General features: G+C 32.0%; 1 protein-coding gene across 4 annotated transcripts in view; it reads left to right on the forward strand.

Annotated features, from left to right (window-relative positions):
• The window catches only part of LOC106462665, a 34,940-nt gene extending 13,669 nt beyond the window's left edge, over nt 1–21,271 (forward strand). For 2 of the 4 annotated variants that reach the window (XM_022389987.1, XM_022389988.1), the window contains exons 3-7: nt 2,394–2,487; nt 10,926–11,034; nt 11,343–11,914; nt 16,881–16,925; nt 18,198–21,271. In XM_022389987.1, coding sequence (XP_022245695.1) covers nt 2,394–2,487; nt 10,926–11,034; nt 11,343–11,914; nt 16,881–16,925; nt 18,198–20,347 — 2,970 coding nt within the window. In that variant the 3' untranslated portion in view covers nt 20,348–21,271. The remainder of the gene's footprint in view (nt 1–2,393; nt 2,488–10,925; nt 11,035–11,342; nt 11,915–16,880; nt 16,926–18,197) is intronic. The other 2 variants (XM_022389989.1, XM_013922609.2) reach the window with 2 other exon arrangements.
• The last annotated feature ends 643 nt before the right edge of the window (nt 21,272–21,914 follow it).

The following is a 21,914-nucleotide window of genomic DNA, read 5'->3' on the forward strand; positions in this document are numbered from 1 at the left end:
CGTTATTTGATAGATAAAAACCTTGAGTTTCTATTAGTTATAGGTAATATATAATGAAACGTAAGAGAGAACTATAACGAATTCTGAAGGAGAAGATGTGACAGGTGGGTGTGGCAGGAGGGTTCTGATTTTCATTCGATAGCTATGTAACCAAACAAAATTGAAGGCTATAAAAATTATGGTTTGTCCGAGCAATAACAATTTTATAGAGAGTAATTTACGTTAAATTTCATAGTTTTTCGAGGGATTGTGGATAAAATAGGGATGATGACATGCTAAGAGAAAATGTTTCACGTAGGTCACACTAGTGCAAGTTCAGGATTTTTTAAACTATTGCATTGTAGAATTAAGAACTTAAAACGTGTATACTATTAAAATATGGATTATTAGCTAAGATTTTATGCTATTATAATTGGTATAACATAAACAAAAAGTAGCTTAATAATGTTTTGAAAATAAGACACTAAAGGGTACCCAGGGCAATAGGGTTAAACATAACAACATCAAATAAGTAAGTTTAAAAATGATAACAATATTGAAGTTGTGTGGTGCCAAAAATGTTTCATTATGTAAGTGACTTTTCTTTTGAGTCCAAAGAACTTCAAAGTGAAAGTAAAGGAAAGTATATACTAGCATGTTAACCACACTATATGTTTTCTATATCCAGTGTTTATGAGGTCATTCTTCTAGTAATAGGGTTCTTCAGGCCAGCTGGTATACAGCATATTTATTAGTGGTTGAAACAATATTTATAAATTAGCAAATTGCATGATAAGAACAACTGTGTGAACTGGATTAACTTTGTGATATGAAATTTTTCATCAGTTTTATTTCTGTCAGAATTGGGGTAAGAATTTTAACACTATATCACTTATTTATTCTAACAACATATATTATTATTATTAGTTTTTATTAACCTACTAAAATCTGTATAGTACTTTCTAGATTTGTGGATTGAGACTCAAGTAAGTTTTATAGACTGGTTTACCCATACATATGAACCTCTAAGGATGCTTAAAATTCATAATTTACATTATTTTCTGTACTTTTTAAATGAACATGTAATAGACGAAAATATGTGTACTCTGAAAGAACTTAGTACAAAATGTATTTTCTCATTATTATTAGTTACTATAATTATACCTACTTTTCTGATAAATAGCCTCTGGTATAATTGAGGCTCTTTGTAATGAAGAGTACAGTCTACACAGATTTAAGCTGAAGTTTATTTATACATTAAGTGAGCTGAAAATAGGGAGTTCCAACTTTTTTATCTTGCAGTAATTGCATTTAGTTTGTAAAGGAGTGATAAGTTTCTGATCTAGATATGTTTAGAAAAAGGATACTTCTGAAAGACAGCTTATATTAATCATATAAGTGCTTCAGCACTGCACAAAACATGTTCCAGTAGCACAGCCGTATGTCTTTAATGCTACACCATTTCTGCTGTATGACTAATCCTACTCCAACATTTCTGTTGTACAACTTTCACTTTCTAAATCCAAGGTTTCATTTTTCTGTTATATTTTAATGTGTCATTTTAGTTAGATAAGTGACATCAACCAAGTATAATATTTTTCCCCCATGAATAACATACCTTGTAAACGTATTTTTTTTTAATTTTGGATTAATTCTTTCATAGTTAGAACCAGGGGAGCAGAATGCCAAAATATTCAGGGCACAGACTTCAAAACTTCTGGAAATTTGGAGGACCAGGGTGGGTGGAGAGTTAAAGGTATAATTGAATCAAAGCTCATTGAATTGGGTTCCTGGTGGATGTACAGTCATGTACTTTCATCCCATGATTTCTTTATGGTGGTGATTCAAAACAATATGTTGGTTACAATAAGTGTGATGCTGGTATCTTAGATAGCACACATGAGATACTGTTTTTTTTTCTATTAATGTACAGTGATCCAATGCTCTGTAAGAAGTGGTTTTAAACTTAAATAAAACCACATATTTGATGCTCTTCGAATTGAAGATTTATTAAAATTTCGGATTAGGAATGGATGACATGTGAGTATTCCTGTTGGCTGTACAATAAAATCTTTGGGGTAAGACCATGTATTTTGGGGAACATTGTGCCTGTGTGTAACTACTCTGCAACCCTGGTTAGAACTTTTCATGAAATGACTTTTCCATTATGATATGAAATATGGGCTCATGTTAGATGACAATTATTTCATCTAGTGGAGTTTTATAAACATAAACTTCATGAATTTGTTCTGTATGAACATACATTGTTGGGAATGCAAACACATTTATGCTAAAGAAAGTGAGTACTTATTATATTAATGGCCAACATGTAAGTATTTGTTGCTGCAATTACTCATTATCTTATCGATTACCGTAATCTGATACATACATATGTATATGTTCATGGATTTTAGGACATTTCTGAACCAGTTTTGACACCAGAATCAAGAATTGTTCCAGTTCCAGCACCAGAATCCAAAGTTGTTCATGATCATTTTTATTACAAAGGTATACAACTTACATGTTTATTTATGTTTTATACTGATATGTATTTTTATTTTTCAAATGTGCCAAATTAATGAAAACCAAAGTTCATATTATTATAAGTGAAAAATAAGAATTTTTATAAAGACACAAAAATATAAAATTTTAAACCAAGTTAGTCATACAATTGATAGAGCTAATGAAAAATAACTAAAAATTAATGTTGAAAAGTGTTGATCGAATAATAATTTACTTTTATAATTGTTTGTGTAAAACTTCTTCAAAGTATTCATTTACATGCATATACTTACAGTAGTGGAGATTGTGTGCGAGTGTTTAACTTTGCTGTTTTTGTAATGGCTAGAGCACTTGTAATAAGACAGTGCAAGTCAAATAGTCTTACCTCTGAAATATTGAAAGCCCTTCCTTGTAGAGTTTGTGTGCATGCTGTGAACAAAATGTGACTCAACATTTTTGAATGTTCTATATGCACTGCATAGCATGTGTCACTTACTCATAGTTTTCTATTCTTCCATCTTCCTTATTGTGCTAGTGTTAGATCTTACATAAGCTCTGTTTTCCCATCATAATTGAGATTTTTCTTGTTGGCACCCATGCTTTTAACTTTGCTACAGTGAATTCAGCATTCAATGCTAGTTCTGATGTAACTGTTTCTGTCACTATCTCAACTTCTATAACTTATTTGGAGACCTTATTCGTGCAATTTGCCAATGGTGTGCAGGATGACCTTTTAACTTCATTGTTAGCCTTGATCAGTGCATTTGTGCCATTGTATGCTGGTGTTCCTAGTGAATTTCATGATTATGTGGTTGCTCAGTTTGCATAACACTTGCCATTCTTCTTTTATTCTTTGAATAAGGTCAATCTCTTACTTGAGCCTATTTGGCTTTAATGATTGCAGAGCAGTATTTATTTGCTAGCCATAATCATGAAGACATTTTTGCTGGTCTCATTTTTTCTTTCTCAAATATGTTATGTTTTAAATATTAACCAACTTCTGTTACACTAAAACTATTAATAAATAAATTTTAAAAAAATCTTAAAGCAACCCTCTTCCATTCATATACTTATCAAGCTTTCCCTTAAACTCACTGAAATTTACTGCCTCCACATCTGAAGGCAACCCATTTCAAAGGCCAACCACCCTGTTAGAAAAATTAAATTGTCTTAGCTGAAAATGACTCCTACCTTGCCAAAATTTATATTTGTGTCCCCTAGTCCTACTATTCTCACTGTTAAATATGAAAACCGATGAAGCATCAACACTATTCTTTACAATCTTAAACACCTCAATCAGATCCCTTCTAACTTCTTTTTTAAAGAGAAAGCAATTGGAGAGATTACAGCCTCTCCTCGTATGGCAACCCCTCCCTCCCAGACACCATTATAGTAACCCTTTTCTGAACCCTTTCCAACAATTCAATGTCTTTCCTTAGGTAAGGAGCCCAAGACTGAACACAATATTCCAAATGTGGCCTAACCAGTGACCTGCACAGTGAAATTATAACCTCTTTAGACTACAAGTCTACAATTCAATATTTCTGTAGATACAACCTAAAATCCTATTTGCCCTACCACTAGCAACAGCACAGTACTTGGATGTCTTTAGAGATTGATCAACTATTGCACCAAAATCCCTTTCTTTCATGACATTTAGGTTATTTTCATTCAAATTATACTTAAAATTCAAATGATGATAACCCACATGCATTATCTTGTACTTATTATAATTAAAACCCATCTGCCATTTATTTGCCCAAATCCCTAAATGACCTAAATCATTTTGTAATTCAGCAGTATCCTTTTCATAGCTAGCAACACCAAAGACCTTAATTATCATCTGCAAATTTAAGTAATTTATTGACCACTTTTTCATCTATGTCATTGATGTAAATCAAAAAAAGCAAAGGTCCTAAGACTGAGCCCTGAGGTATCCCACTTGTGACATTAGTTCAGTTTGACTGAACTCAATTTGTAACAACCCTCTGGTTACTTCCATCCAACCACTCTGCTGTCCAATTTTCTAGCTTTTCCCCCACACCTATAGAGATATTTTTTACAAACCTGTTATGTCAAATTCTTTCTGAAAATCCAGATACACCAAATCTACACTCTTACCCTCATCTACATAAGCAGTAACCTTTTCAAAGAATGTTAAAAGAATTGTAAGGCAATATTTTTCCTTCGTGAAACCATGTTGACTATCCAATAAAATTCTAAACATGTTAAATGACTTTGTAAAGCATCTTTTATCAGATTTCCCAAAACCATTCCCACAACTGATGTAAAGCTAATGAGTCTATAATTACTGGGACAATTTTTATCAACTCCCTGGAAAAGATGAGTTACATTAGCTAACTTCCAATCTTCTTGTACCTGCCCACTATTCCAGGACTGACATAAAATAGTAGTAATTGGCTCACATATCCAATCTTTAACCTCCTTCAAAATCCTTGGGGAAATAGTATCTGGTCCAGGTGCCTTATCATTCTATAAGCTTCCCAATTTTTTCTTAACCAGCCCAAAATTAATGCAGTTGCCTTATTCGATTTTGTTTCCACCAATCAACTGTTCAAGATGTGGAATACTGCTTAAATCTTCATTAGTAAAAACTGAAGAAAAAGCAAAATTTAATAACCCAGCTATCTCATAATCATCAGATGTGAGTCTTCCTTTCTAACATTTTGTTTACTCTTAGTATTTTTAAAGAAATCCCTACTGTTAAATTTTACATTTTCAGCCAACCTTTTCTCATACGTCCTTTTTGATGTCCTAATTTCCTGTTTGACCAACTTTCTTGATCTTCTATAATCTAAATCTCTCGTCATACCAGTCAATTTAAATTTCTTATGGGCCCGGCATAGCCAGGTGGTTAGGGAACTCGACTTACAGTCTGCGGGTCGTGGGTTCGAATCCCCGTCACACCAAACATGCTTGCCCTTTCAGCCGTGGGGGTGTTATAATGTGATGGTCAATCCCACTATTCATTGGTAAGAGAGTAGCCCAAGAGTTGGCAGTGGGTTGTGATGACTAGCTGCCTTCCCTCTCGTCTTACACTGCTAAATTAGGGACGGCTAGTGCAGATAGCCCTCGTGTAGCTTTGCGTGAAATTCAAAACAAACAAATTTCTTATGCTTTTCTTTAATTTTATCTCTTATACTTTCTGTGTGCCAAACTGTTTTTTTTTTTACTTGCATCTACCCTTTTCTTTCTATAAGGAATGTTTACCTTGAATATTTATCTTTAAAAATTTCCACATCTCATCAGTGTTTTCAAATAATTCACCTGCTCAATTCACAACAGATAATTCTTGTTGCGTCCCTTCAAAATTTTTTTTTGAAATTTGTAACCAAAATATCATTATTCCTTATCTCCATATGCAGCAAAACATTGAACCTAATAAAGCAATGACCATTTGCACCGCGATGTTTCCTAATTTCCACCCTCTCAATCATTTTTGTATTTGAAGTTAACAATAAATCTAAAATAGCATCATTTTCTAGTAGGTTCTTTGATTAATTGGTGAAGAAAGCCATCTTCAACCGTTTCAAAAAACCTTTTTCCCTCGTGGTTTGACTCTAGCACTTCCCAATCTACATGGCTGAAATTTAATTCACCCATAATTATGACTTCATTAACAGCTGAAATCTTAATCTCATTGTAAAGTTTCTCACTAATTTCATCAGTATTATTTGGTTGTCTATAACAAATTCCCACTAAAAGCCTTTTCCCTCTATATCTGCTAATAGAAACACAAATGGAATCGATCTCCTTGCTATTATCTTTGATATTCTTAACTTCAACAGGATGTAACTCACGTTTTACATATAAAGCCACTCCCCCCCCTTTCCTCCTCTTTAGTACTCTATCCCTATTAAATAGCCTTCTAGCATTACAATAGTAACAATTAAGCCTATCCTTATAGCTACTTCTATGCTAAACTTTTCTCTGCCTCTTATTCTTTTTTGCATTTAGTTTTTCCTGGCCCTCACCACTGTCTAGTCCTAGTTTAAAACTTCTCTTACAGTTGAGGTAATAGCCTTAGCAAACAAGCCAGCCCCTACTCTATTTAAATGTAAACCATCCATTCCAAAAAGCTCCCTTCTTCCACTGAACTGATTCCACAAGTCCAACCAGCCAATCTGCTCATGCTTACATACTAACCTAAGCCTAGCATTTAGCCCTAGTGACGTACTTATAACTTCATCCTCACAGTTAATTCTGGGTAGTATCCCTGACAAAATTAAGTTATGGCCTTTTTCTCTAAATGCATTTATCAACCCCGTTGTACTTATTAATTAGCTTCTCTGACCTACCTTTCCCTACATCATTAACTCTTACATGCACCACAAAAATTGCATCTCTGCTAGCCCCCTTTTTTATATCTCCTGCTCTGTCAGTTATATCCTCCACCTGTGCCTCTGGGTACCATAATCTGATTCTTTTTTCCCTGTTTACCACACAGACTATCCTGTCAAGGAATCACCTATAACTATAACCTACTTATGATCCTTCTCTGCCCCTTTTATTTTCCTTCCCTCCAATAGTTCCTCGTCTGCAGAAGCCAAGACCTGAAATTTGTTGCTCAGTAGGATAGGCTCATTACAATTAAACTCACCACTTTTAGCCCTAATACTAATCTTTCAAACTTCTTGAAAGTCATTGTTATTTGATGTATTCCTAGCATTTATAGCTTAAGCTCCTTTTGAAATCCTGCTGCCATTTCCAACAGTCTACACTTTTCTTTATCTGTTGTCTCCACTTTAACTATGATAGCCTCCAACTTCTCTTCCAACTTACAAACTCTACATACAAATTGCACATCTTCATTACTAGCTTCCTTAAAAATACATGCCAATCTTGAGTTACCAAATATAACCCACTCACTGCATCCATTACACCTAACAAAATGTGAATGCTTAATTCTTACACTAGTCTTAACCATTGTATTTATAATTATAACCTGAGAATATTACTCAATACCAAATACCAGTAGCCTATTGTCAACACTGTTACTGTTAAGTCAAATGTTTAAGAACCAATTATATTAGTTTATTTTTTTTTATCTTCCTTTACAACTTTAACCCATCAGGGTGTGTTACTTGGTAATCTTCTTTTGTTCTTCTTTTCAGCTGATCTAAAAAACAACAACCCTGCTTTTGCATACTTATGACTATGGGCTGAGGATGGCCTAGTATTTAGCATGCCAAACAGGATCTGAGGCCCCATGGTTTGTACTCTGTTACTGCTGAAAAAAAATGTGCTCCACACTTTGGGGCTGTTGATGCATTAGAAGAGTAACAGTCAAATTCTTCTGTTCAATACGGTAGCCCAGGAGTTGATGGTGACTGGTGTTGAATAATTGCCTTCTCTATAGTCTATCACTTTAAAATTAGGAATGTCTAGTGAGTAGCTTTGGGCAAATAAAATTTGTGATCCACTCATATGAATGGCTCTTCTATTTGTACTTTTAGGAGTCATCTCAGATATTAGGTTGTCAAGAAATTTATGTCTCTTTTTGTTTAGGTGAAAATACCCGAACAACTTGTATATCAAAACAAAACATTTATTAAATAAAATAGTCTCCATTCTTATCGATAATGCTTTTTCATCTTACAGTCGGGTTGTTAATGCCCTGATTAAAGAAATCACTTGGTTTTGAAGCAAAAAACATCAACTACTGTTGACACTTATGAACATTCAAAACTTTTCCATAAACTTCTTTGATATTTTTTGTGTCTACAGAGGCATTGTTTCCCCTTCTTGTATTCAAACAGCATTACATGCCAAATTTGTGTCTTGTAGTGTGGCATCACTATAAGGGATTAGAGTATACTACACTTTACACATTATATAGGCCACACTAACGTGATGTTTAGGCAGTTTGTTTAACTATTATACGTGATGTACATTTTTGGGTGAGTGGTTAATGAAAGGGTTCCAAAACATGACATTAGTTTCTTGACTACCTAATATTTTGTTCATCTGTGGATCCTCAGATTTCTTCATTTCTGTTTACCATTCTTTTCAATTTTTGACTCTTACAGCTTTTATTTGATTTTTGGAACTACAAAACAAGTGGATATAGAAGTTGTACTTAATGTTTCCCTGTTTTCTTTTTTGTTGTGGGGAAAAAGTAGGAAATTGAGGACAGTATCAGATCTTTCCCATTTCGGTCATTACCTAGACATTCCTCCTTTCAAGAGGGAACCAGTGAGAAACTTATGCAAGTTCCTTCATCAAGGGTTAGTGTTTTGTGTGAAGAAAGTGGATATCAAAGATTCTTATTTACAAATTCACCCATGTTTTTGTCCATTTCTTTGTGTGTTTTTCATATGGAAGAATGGTTTATCAGATTATGGCCCTCTCTTGTTGGTCTGGCTGTGGCATCTCATTTCTTCAAATGTGTAGTAAAATCATTAGCTGGTTTTTTACACACTTAATATCATTTTCCATCATTACATGGATGATTGGTATTTTGCTCAGTTGTTGACTTATTTAAGTGACCACCTAGTTAGCTTTGTCTTTGAGATGTATTATTCACACATCCAACGTTTAGCTTGTGCCTGTTCAATGACTAGTTCATATGGGATTTTGGATCAACTGCTTCATTATTGTAGTCTAGGTTATTATCCTTGTGCCCTTTGATTTATTGGTTTTTCTGTATCAGTTTCCACCTTCTGTTCAGTGGGGGTATTATTGCTTTTAGAATTTCAGAGGTAAGATCGCCTGATTTGAGTTTTACAGTTCTAAAACTAAAATGAAATTCAAGCAGGTATTTACATTTGAAGTACCTTTACACCCATCTTCCCACAACTGGGTTTTTGTTACAACTGCAACTTCCAATAAAATATAAATTATGATGGGAAAGCAGAGGTTATGTAAAGTTCCCTGATGCTTGTGCAGTAAGTCACATGGAAGGTGGGAGAGTGGAGAATTATGGGTATGTGAGAATAAAGAGTATATTTAGAAATTTTGAGTCGCATTTTGTTGACAGCATAAGCACAAACTCAACAAGGAAAGGTTTTCAGTATTTCAAAAATAAATACCTGTTATAAAGTCATTTTGATTCTGAAAATGTGAAAGTAAAATCATGTGGTAATACTTATGTAAATTTTAGTATGTGAATATATGAGACCAATGAGTAACTTATTTAAATAAGTTGGGAAAAAGTGTATGATGATTGATATCTTTAAATCACAGAATGTTGACATAGAATGAAAATTAACCATATGTTTGCTAGTGAATGGAAAACTTGAAGTCTTGTTTTACTGGTGTAATGGTTACTCATAGGTACTTACAGCTAGTTATGTATATATACTGCAGCAGCTGTGTTTATTCTGTGTGGAAAGTTTGTGTGTGTGTGTGTGGTAATTTTATTATAATGTTGCATAGTTTCAAATTCACTAAAACTGGTTATCTTCCCTTCCTTCTCAAAAACATTTACTGGTTTTAGTGCCTTTTGGCAGCCAAATATATTTCTCAGTTTGACCAAATCAGTTCAAAAGAGATAAATAGCCCTTCTCCATTCAGGTAATTGATTGGAAGGTCCTCACCCCTGTTCATTCTATCGAGAATATTAAACTAATTCCTACCACCTTTGGGAGACACTGCAAATTTTTAAAAGCTAGAAGAACAGTATGTAAACAAATAGGATATAAGCAGAGAGAGATTTAGGAGACAAGAGGATTCATAGGCTTCACACAGTTACATTAAAACTTTCATTTTTAATCAGTTTTTGTTTGTTGTTATTTAGATATTACTTTAAAGATAAAAGTTCAGTAAAAATCATCATGCTATGCTCCTTTTGGTTACTAGCTAAACTGTCTGAAGTGGGTTGTAATAAAGGCACAGTAACGAACTCTAATGATGTAAGGTATGACATACTCATTTAGCCTTGTAACACGACAATAGAAGTCCAGTCAAGACCACCTACCTTTCAAATTGTTTACACATTTACAGTATTTGTAAAAAACGTAAAGACCAGATATTTTTTATACAGTTGAAATAATAAAGATATGTTGATGACACTGAAGGCATTAATTGTTTCTGATTATCTTAAACAGGAAGTGTCAATTGAAAGAGTTTTGGCATTTTATGTAAATATTGCGGCAACATGTATCATTTGTTTCCTTTTACAACTGCAACACTTAAAATACTTAAAGGCAAATGTTAATAGCTTTAAAAAGAACCAAATAAACTTTCATTTTACCTAGAGTAAGCTTTACACATACTATTCGTGCTAGTTTCTTAATGTAAGAGTTCTGAACAAATAATTATAAAGCATGAAAAAAAAGCATGTAATTTAGCATTTACTTTTTTGAGAATTAATTGGAAGTATTACATTTGTTATTCATCTTTATGAAAGTAATGTTAGACTTATTTCTGTTTGTGTGAGTAATTGTGTTAATTATTGTTTTTGTTTTATATATGCAAATAAGGAAGAGACAGGTATGGAGTACGTGGTATGCATGTCCATCCTAGCAGGGACCTTCCAGTGTCAGTTTGTGTTTCATCATTGGGTAGTATACCATTTTCATATGAAGAAAAGTGAGTACTCACGTTTCCTGACAGATATTTTGAGCGGATCTGTGCTTTTTGGATATTAATTTGCAAGAGGTTTTATTTTCAAGCTTATTAGAAGCCATTCACATTTATTAAATTATTCAAAAAGTTTTATGTAAACAGTTATCACTATGTATCAGTTAAATAAATATGTCAATTTAAATACACTTAATCATATAAAACAAAGTAAAATTACCATTTTTTCTCTCCCTTAATATTGTTCTCTATTTATTTGTAATTTTAGAAGTTGAAAAAAAACAACTTTTTTTTTTCTTCTTTTTCTGATGTTATAGCTACCTAGTAGAAAAACCAGACAAATTTGATACTTCTTCAGACATATCAACTATCTCTTCTTCACCTTATTTCTGTGAAGACCTTTCAGATGAGTGCATAGATCAGAACTCATTTCTTCGGGCTTTCAACTTGATGGAAAAATCTCTCATTGATAAGGATGGCTTTGAAAGTTTAAAACAAATTTTTCCACTAAGGAAAATTTCCCGTACAAATACCGCTTCTAAGTTACAAAATTTGATCAAGTTAAATTATCACGGTCATACTAATCGGATCTTTGAAGACATAGATCTTTGTTCCCCTCTAGGTCAACAGATTCTTAGTCTTAATAAACACTTGATGGTTGAACCAAATTCTTCTCTTCTAAGCATTAACAAATGTGAAAAGTACTGTAACTTTTCTGTGGTTAGCCTTCATTCTGACATACATAAATTTCCACATTTGAGAAGCAGAGATATGCTAACAAAGTATCCAGTCACTTATCGACCCTTCAAAAAGAATCGTCAAAGCTCTTCTCATCTTTACTCTTTCAATTTTCGTGAGCGTCATGAAAGGTTAAGAGTTTTACAGACAGGTGAGAAATTATTTCTATATTGTATGAAATATTAGTATCTATTCAAAACAGTGACAAGAGAAAGTTAGGCTAACACTAATAAAATGTAGCCAATTTTTAGTAATGTTTGTTTGGCATCTTCAAGTGCTTATTATAGTCATATGCATACAACATTATTAACCTGCATGTTTGTCTGGTAGAATGGAGTTGTGTAGTAGACTTCTTTGACCTGATGTCACTTACCATGGTACCATTAGTAAATGATGATTCAAAGTTTTTTTTCTTTCCTGTTTTCAAAGCTTTAACCCTCTTTTTTGAAAAAAAATAAATAAAAATCTGAATAAAGATGTCATATAACCTGGTGATAAGGAATTATTGCTCCTCTCTATGTGTTTTAACCCTTTAGCAATGGTAGGTCACAACCTTTTATAGATTTACATTCAAAATTTAATAAAATTATTTTACTATCATTGTATGTAAATAAGCTTAATAAATCAAATTTTAATATTATTTAAGTATTAAGTTCTTACTTGTATAAAGAAATATTTTATAAAATTCTCAATCTCTCCTAGTATGAAAATAGTGACATTTTCCATCTTCTCTAATTTTTTTATCACCCTTTTAAGAAGTATGGAATTTAACATAAATTAATCAATATAATATAGATATTACTCAGACAAAGCATAATTTTTCTAGCCTTCATTCTTATTTGTTTAATGAGCCACAAACTAGAAAATCGGACCCATTTGTCACATTCACCTGCCACATCCTCTTTCACAAATTGCCAGTAGTTTTCTCTGATATTTACTATATTATTTATAACCAATAGAAAGCCAAAGTTTAAGTCTGTCAAATGATGTATTATATTACTTTGCTTTTTATACAGAGAAATGTTTAATTGCCTCCAATTATAAACTTTTCTCATGGGAATCAAACTGATAAGCTTAGCTGATTTTCTGAAGGCTCTTATCGTATAGTTAGAAAGATAGAAAAATTATCTTAGTTATAGGACATTGTTTACTTTTTGTGTGTTATTATTCTGTGGTCTTAGGTGCATTATTTAGTTAAATAAAATAACTATCTATTGTAGTAATACTATTAGTTTAAAAAAAAAAGTAAGCTTAACTGTCATCAACAGTCGACACCAAAAAAGTTAAGAAGACCCAGGTAGTACTATATTTCTCTTTTTTCATCTGTACTCTTTATTTATAATTATAAATGCAACTAAAATGTAAAAATTAGAAACTTGGTAGGTTAAATTAGGTAAGATAATGGGGAAAAAGAAAATATTCTCATGAGATATGCTTGCAAGCAGCTCGTGTGTTACATAATTTGATACAATAATGTGAGCTATATGTTTACCAAGTGATTTAAACTTGTGTGGTAGGTTTAATAGTTAGACATGGTTTAAAGGGCAATAAACCAATAAAATTAAGTATAAATAGATGTATACTGCTACAGGATTTAAGCTATTTAGGGTAAACAATTGTGGTTTCCTGTTTCAATTTACAATCATTCCAGAAAGGAAAAAGGGGTAATTTAGATTTATTTCCTACTTTTTTAGTAGTTATGAGGTCAGTTAATTTGACCGATCTTGTATAGAATTATAGTATAGAAAATAACAGGTAAAGTATGGAGTTCTTTTGCAAAAAAAAACGTTTAATATTTATTTAGAAGGTTTTAGGTACTATGCAAATGAAATTTGAAAATTTTCAGATGAAGGAAATTATTTTTAACATGAAAATCACTTTGCATTTGAAGCAGTCAACACTCTAATTCCATATAATTATGGACAAAGTTTTAGTAAGCATACTTAAAAAATAGAATTTTTGTCTATAAAAGACTTAATATTTACTGAAAGCTTGCCAAATTTTGTGAAGATACATTAGCTACTTTCAGAGTTATAGTATCTATATCACTATACTTACATGGTGAAGTAAAATCCATAAGCCTGTTGCGAATTGGCTAATAACATTGATTTTGTGATTGCTGCTGTCAAAGCCTACAGTAGTTTGAAGGTAAATTCTACTAGGGGATGCAGTAGTTTTAAATTGATAGCTTAATTAAAATGAAACAGTTATTGCTAACTTTGAATATTGGTTAATTTTAGATAAATATCTATATATTGCCCCTCAACTATTAGAGAAAGAAACACTGTGAGCTATTTATAAAGGGAACAGTTCCAAATTATATACATATACTTAAGGAGTTTTTAAATTATCTTCAAAATGCTTATTTCTAAAGGTTGACACTCACTGACAGTTAACATTTACTAATAACCAGGTATCCCTATTTTTCTCTATTTTAGTAAAAATGTGTAAGCATGCTTTCTTACTATATAAAAGAAAAAAATTAAACACATTGAACTAGTGAATGTTTAGAAGCATGTTTCAATTAGAAGGTGAAATGCATAACAGTCTTTTATTGTTAAAATTTAAGAAATACTTGTACATGTAATTGACAATACACATTAGAAAAGGATAACGATTAAGACAAAGACTCGAAACATCTGTACTACAATAGCTTTATGGAGGGTTGATCATATTTTATGAGAGTGATATACTAATGTAGTGATGTGGACTGGCACCATTGATGACATGTTTGATGTCTGTTTATTTGGTTCATGGCAAATTTCTGTCCACTCTGACATCATTCTGGCAAGAGAAGTATTATAAAGGAAGGATTAAGCAATCTGTATAATCTGTTTTTCTTCTGTTTCACATGTTATTTAATTAACTCATTAAATGTTAACCCTATAAGCTTGGCTTCGTTTTCTTGGATCAACCCATTTTCTGTGAAGTTACACATAGTAATATTTACTGTAGTGCTGAATTTATTAGATTTACCTTCATGAAATTTGGTAAGCTTTTAGTAAGCATTCAGTAAAAGGTAATTTTCATGTTAAGAATAAAGATACATAATTTCATCTCACAGTTTTCATATTTAATTTGAACAACCTCTAGAACCTCCTAAATGAATATCAAAAGTTTTTGTTAAAGTTTTATATTAGCTTGTTATTTTCTCTATTCTAACACTAACTTTAATTGAAAAATATTATATAAAATTAACAGTACCTTTTTAATTCATTTTTTGAACTTTTCAATATTATTAAACCCAAAGTTTTAACTGTTAATGCTTGTCTTTTAATTTTATGGTTTAATTGCCTGTACTTTGGACTACTCTCTTTTGTCAAAAGCAATAAATCCCAGCAAGACCCCGTTAGTTTAGTTGTTTGTCATAAACACCACAAACATGAAGCTCACGTGACTTACTTTTACACTCACTAGTAGTTCTTGCTTTATTTTCACAAAATTAGTTACTCAAATAAAAATTTGTGTAGCTTTAAAATATTGTTACGTCTCTGGTTGTTAGTTAATTTTCTGTATAATTTCTTTCCGAAGAAACTTTAGCGATACAAGTCCTTTCTTAAATAAAACTGGTTTATTCTTTCTGAATACAAATTTGCAATACACTTAATTTCCACAGTCACGCTATAACAAACGCTATAATTCACAACGAACGACTCACGTGCTCGCTCGACTCAATTGTCAGTCTCTATCTCTGTCTGCAGTTCAATTATATTGTTGCCGTCACTTCTTACCGGTCATATATATACAAAAAGCGTACATCTTGTTTCTTTGTGAATCTTCTAGAATATCATGACGTGTTACCAGCGTCACGTGACTACCGCTGTCGTAACAATATGCATTTTAGAACACACAAAATATGTCAGACATTAGAATAGATTGTCCCAAGATTACTATAATTTACCTGGCTTTTTAACTAAGATATAAATAGGTTAAAATTATTTTACTGCTACTAGCTAAAACTACTTAAAATATACCAAGCATTTCTTCTCAACTGCTATCTTTGAAATATAAACTATCTTAAGATCTTTATTCATTGAGAGTTTCAAATTTTGTATTCTTGCTTGTCAATATGTGTATTTCATGTTTCTTATGGGTTGTAAGTTTGTATTCTTGCTTGTCAATATGTGTATTTCATGTTTCTTATGGGTTGTAAGTTTGTATTCTTGCTTGTCAATATGTGTATTTCATGTTTCTTATGGGTTGTAAGTTTGTATTCTTGCTTGTAAATATGTGTATTTCATGTTTCTTATGGGTTGTAAGTTTGTATTCTTGCTTGTCAATATGTGTAGTTCATGTTTCTTATGGGTTGTAAGTATCAGCAGCCTATTTTTGATGTTAGAATATTCTGAAATGGAGGATATGAAGCGTAAGTGCATAATTTGACACAGAAGTGCAAAAATTGAGAATTTTCTTTTGAAAGTAAGGAGTTAAAACTTAACTAAGATCAAAATTTGAATTATAAATTATATTTTAATATCAAATTCATTGGCATACATTGATAATAAAATTATTTAATTAAATTTTGAATGTAATTCTGTAAAAGGTTGTGACATATACACTTTGACCTGTTGTGCACGTGTTAAAGCTCAGATTTTTACCAGATATTGTATAAACAATGTTTATTTGAATAAAATTATAATAGTTATGATAGTATCTTCTAACCTCCTCTTTATTTTTTGCAAAGTTTTTATCATAACTATGTAAACTTAGTGAAATGAAAAATTTGCTCTATTTTTCATTTAGCAGATGGTAAAAGGCAAAATTTTAAATCTGTGGTCTGGAGTTTATAAACACTTTTTTAGGAATAAAAATGGCTGGAAATATTTCAAACTGGTTGAAGTATTAAGATCGTGGTTTGAAGATCAGAATGAGGCACTAAGAGCTTACTTTCAGCTGGATCATTGGAAAAATCTTATTCTCTTCTTCTTATTTTAGATAGACATAAATATTTGGATATTATGGAAGATGTGATGTCTTAATTCTAATATTCGTTGAATTGAGGAGCTGTTTTGTTTCTAGCAGTGCTTTGTTTAGAAATGTTTTAAGATAAATTGGCTGTTGATCTTTCTATTAGCACTCTTGAAGATTTATTGTAGGAATTGTTTTATTTCTTGCAGCATTTAGCAGGAAGCTTCTACATCCAACTTATCTACCAGAGAACAGTAAATATCGTAGTTTAGGAGTAACAAATATATGAGAAGAACATTATGAGTTACATTTTTCTAAAATACTTTGTTGATGAATGTAACTTAAAAAGGTCTATTTTTGTGTGTTGGTGCCATAAGTTTTGCTTTTTGTTTACATTATTCACTTTCACACTGTGGAAATAAGATAATTGGTACAGGTGGCAGCACTTGATGCATAACAAACCCAACTTATATAGTTATTGTATAAGCTACTGTTGCGTCAGCGAGGTCACGTGACTAGTATCACGCCACGTATTTCTAGAAATATCCTGTTCCTTCGTGAATGCCCTAGCATTTACTAGATTGGGGTAGTCTGGTATATATAAGATGGTCACAACGTGACGGGACAACAGTGTAATGAGTAATTGAAGGTATGCGGACAAAATATTGTTTGCCACGTGAGATATAGCGTTTGTTATAGCGCGACTGTTGAAATTAAGTGTATCGTAAAGTTGTATTCGGAAAGAATAAACCAGTTTTATTAAGTAAGGACTTGTGTCGCTAAAGTTTCGTCGGAATGAAGTTACGGAAAATCAACTAACGCACGGAGACGTAACAATATGTTTACTTCATTACACAATTGAACATTATTCCCCCCCCACCTTAATAATAGTTTTGTTTCAATGCAGTATACATTTGAGATTTCTTCCTACAGAGATAATGTACACATCACATGTTGGTTTTTCTTTAGACCACATTTTTTACAATTAATCTTGGGTTTGGATTGTACCAGAATATATTGTTGTATGTTTGTGACATTTTATTTTTATTATCTGAGTATAATTTTATGAGTTAAAGCAGTCTTTATAATACTTTTTACATCAGCTCATGTGACAAGTGAAATGCATTTTCATTGGTCACAGAGGTTGTTAAATAATATTTTAATTTGCACATACATATACATATCTAACCTGTATATTTAAAACATTTGGCTGTAAGAAGACATGCTAAATAATATATTCTTTTTTTTTTCTAGTTGTAATTTTATTGGTGATGTTTGCTTGAATGCTAAATTTTGTTTTTCAACAATGCTTTGCTTTTTATACATCAAATGGCTATGGTAATAACCAGATGTTTATTATTTGAATTAAATAATGACAGTAGATAGCCTCAATGGCAGAGATGCTAGTATTTTAATTTCAAATTCTTCTTGGCAGTTTGTTTTCATGTAATTTTTTCAATTGATTTGGACAACTTTAGCATTAAGTGAGATGACGTATAATTTTGTATGACATTTTTTCGTTGTAGGTTTGAACAAACGGGGAAGAGAATTGAAGAGACTCTGCAAAAAAGTTTCAGTGAGAGTAAAAAGGCTAACTAAGCAAGAGATACAAAAATGGTTGAGGAAAAATTATACAAATAAGATAAGTGCAAAACAATGTCACAAGGGTGATCTCTATGAAGTACAGTTTATGGATAGTTCAAAGTCTATTTTATCATCTTCAAAGAAACCTATTCTGGTGTTCTTGCCTTTATCGCTTAAGCTGAAAATAATGGAGTTCAGCACTTCAGAAACGGCTTCTAATAAAACACAGAAAGAACAAAATAATGAAGTAATAACTTCTTGTGGAGAAAAGAAAAATAATTCAAGTCTTCACAGTAGCCTTACTCAAATAGCCAGTTCTAGAAACCAAGATTTATCACCCAATAAGAGAGATATTTGTTTTTTAAGTAAACATTCACCTTGTAACTCTCTACCAAAGTCCTCTTTCACATCCTCTGGAAAGTCAGGTACAGACATAGAAAAACTTGAAAATCAGTCAGCCATGACTGATATTGTTCTCAACAAAAATAGCACAGTTCAAATGTTTTCAAGTACCTCTGACCACAATAATACTGCTGAAGAGATGCATATCCTGATGAATAAACATGGTATACAAAATAGACGAGTGCAAAAGGAACCAGAAATTTTAGGAGGTAACTCAAGTCTTATCTATTCATCCTTGGACTATCACAAGAAAGAATTGTTTAAACAGTTACTTGAAAAACTATCTCGTTTATCAAGTGAAACAAAAGATCGTACTAGACGTTGTAAGAAACCTTGGCTACCTTTAAGGTTTAGTTCTTCCACGTCCCATCACAAACAAGTTAAAGTCTTAAAGCTGCCACGTTGCTGTGTAAAACTTGTTGACATAGCAGAGGAATTTGAAAAGCTTGAAACTGAGTTTAAACATAATGAATGCAGTGTAAAACTATCAAGAAATGGTTTAATTTCTGAATATAGACCTGATGTTGTACTTCAACAGCTACTAGCAGAGACAGTAAAGACTCCAGCTTCAGATGTGCAGAACGTAGCTCAAAAATTGCTGAAAAATCAAAAAGAAGTAACTTTCCAGGAAAGCAGTCAATCCACCATGTTTTACAGCAGTAACAAAAGTAGCAAATGTTACAACTATGGAATTAGTAATAATTATCTGTCATCTCCTATTAAACAGACTCCAATTTCTACAGAAAATAAGGAGAGACAAGAGCCTATTAGTTCAACAAATTGGGAAACAAATGTATACGTTGGAGATGAAGTCCCTCCCATTCTGAAATCTTGTAGGTTGAAGCTTGGTAATAGCCTTAATAGCCATCACATCAGACAGTCCATAAGAGTTTCTCAGAAATCCAGATATAATAATTTGTATAGCAGTGATTCAAATCATTTTTATAACAAACAAAAGAAATTGCAAAATTTTGAACACAACCAGTCAGTCTTAACCACTGAAGGGTCAACAGACGGTCTTCACTACATGCCACAAAATTCCATGAGTGACCGACATACAGGAGGGGTACTTAATAGTTCCCAGAAAATAAACACTCCCAGGAATTTGTTGTCATCCACAAGTTTAGGTTTAAAGGATAATCTCCAAGCTGGTCAGTGCCTGAAATATTCTGAAGGTGAAAGATATTTGCCCATTTCAAGCAATATTTCACCACTCCACTCATCAGCAAAAACGTGTAGAATTCCCATACAGGGGCCAAACTGCAGTGCTTCCACAGTTCAACCGCTTTCACCATTTAAGTCATCCTCTTCCATTAAAGACAGAAACCTTCCAAATTTTCAGAAAGAGCCTACAAAATGGCTGTTTAAATGTAATGGCTGTGGCTTTGCAGCAAGTTTTATTTCTCGTGCACAGGCTGAAATGGACATAACACATCACTGTACATCTTATCATGCCGTTATAGACCCTGCTTACCATCTGGCAGAGTATTCCTTGAATTTTGCAGATCATACCGAGGTGGTAATTGAGGCTTTTGTGGGATGTGCAGTGACATCTCCAACAAAGAGCCCAAGTGTAGATCGTAGATTATCAGCAAAAGCAGAGAGTAGTCTATTTCAAACAAATGACTGTTCACGGCAGTTCTTTTCCAGTTATGGTGCTCTAGATGATGTTGTGAATTTAGATTTATAAATATGAACTAAAACTTGTTTAACTTAAGTGTATTTTAAACAGCTTTGTGCTGTATGGGGTTTTAATGTGTTTTTTTTCCAAGTAAGGCCATGTATATTGATTGTACACATTGTGTAAGTGGTGGCTGTTGCTCTAACAGGAAGATCCAAGTGAATTTCTGGTGATTTAATTTCTTTTACATCAGTGATTTTTTTTATTATACCATAAAATATATTGGTATTGACTGTGTACCATAAATGGTTAACAATATGAAACATTTTATTCAAATTAGTTTTTTCTTTTATTATTATTATTATTTTTACAAAAGATAATGTGTTGATATTTTGAGAACTAACAAAATGTCATGAAAAAAATTTTAATCAACCTCCCTTGGGAATTTTTGTACCAATAAATGTAGATTTGTTATCAATATACTCTGCTTGGATTTGATTTGAAATTGAATTTCAATATATCTCCTATTAAAACTATCATCTTTCAGTAGTATGCTACTAAAACAGCTTTAAACAGTTGCCCTTACAAATCAAAATATGCAGAAAATAGCAAATATTATATGTGAATAACTTATCTTACCCAGGAGTACTTTAATGTTGTATTCCACCCTGAAATTTAAACTTAGTACAAAGGTAATATTTTCTTGCCTTATTAAAAGAAAGCCTTGTTTAATGGTCTCATTTGTAATTTCAAAGTGAATTTTATATTGGTGTGTATGCTATACAAATTTTGTTTGAAAATATGAGTAATTTTTTGTGTTGTTGCTGGTACATAAACATATTTTTTAAAGTCATTAAATTTTTTAAGAGTGAAACTACATTAGATGTCTGTTGTAGAGACACCTTAAAAAGGTGTGCTGTGTGTTAGGTACTATTTTTTTGTAATTATTAGCAGTTATGTAGCTTTCAAAAATAAAACAGTGGGTCCACTGTCTTTTTTTTTCTTAAAGGTATTCAATAGCATGACTTGAGTGTTTCTATAAAAAAAATGCACTTGTAGTAAAATTAATATTAAAACATGACTTTTGATAAAAATATTTCAAAATATAATATTTTCATGAAATAGTTTTAATGTTCTGTAGGCAGCTTAAAAGAACTATGAAACTAGTAGCCCAATTTAAGATATCTTTTTTTAAATTTTAATTAAAAGGTATGCTGTTACAGTAGTATGCCATTGGTTTGTTCAGAGGAATTTTGTTAAAACTTCTGTATATATATATGTATGTATGTATGTGTGTGTGTGTGTGTGTTTGTCCACAGAGATAGTCATTAATGTTAAGCTACACATTTGTCTACAGTATTGTTATAATATTACAACATGTTTTCACACAATAGAGATATTGTTATCATGTTATAGCCATGTTTTTCTTTAAGAATGCAGTTACAGGGCAATAGCTATATGCTTTTCATCTGTAATATGTTTGCAGTTACTGTGCTATAGCTACAGTGCCTTGCAAAAGTATTCACCTCTACTAATAATGTCACATTTTGATGAAATACAAATAATGTAAATATTTTTAATGAACTTGTTTTTATTCAAAACTCTAATGATCAAACTTAACACTGTTATTTGTGAA

This window comes from Limulus polyphemus, unplaced genomic scaffold (assembly GCF_000517525.1).
Source record: "Limulus polyphemus unplaced genomic scaffold, Limulus_polyphemus-2.1.2 Scaffold1219, whole genome shotgun sequence".
Lineage (NCBI taxonomy): Eukaryota > Metazoa > Arthropoda > Merostomata > Xiphosura > Limulidae > Limulus > Limulus polyphemus.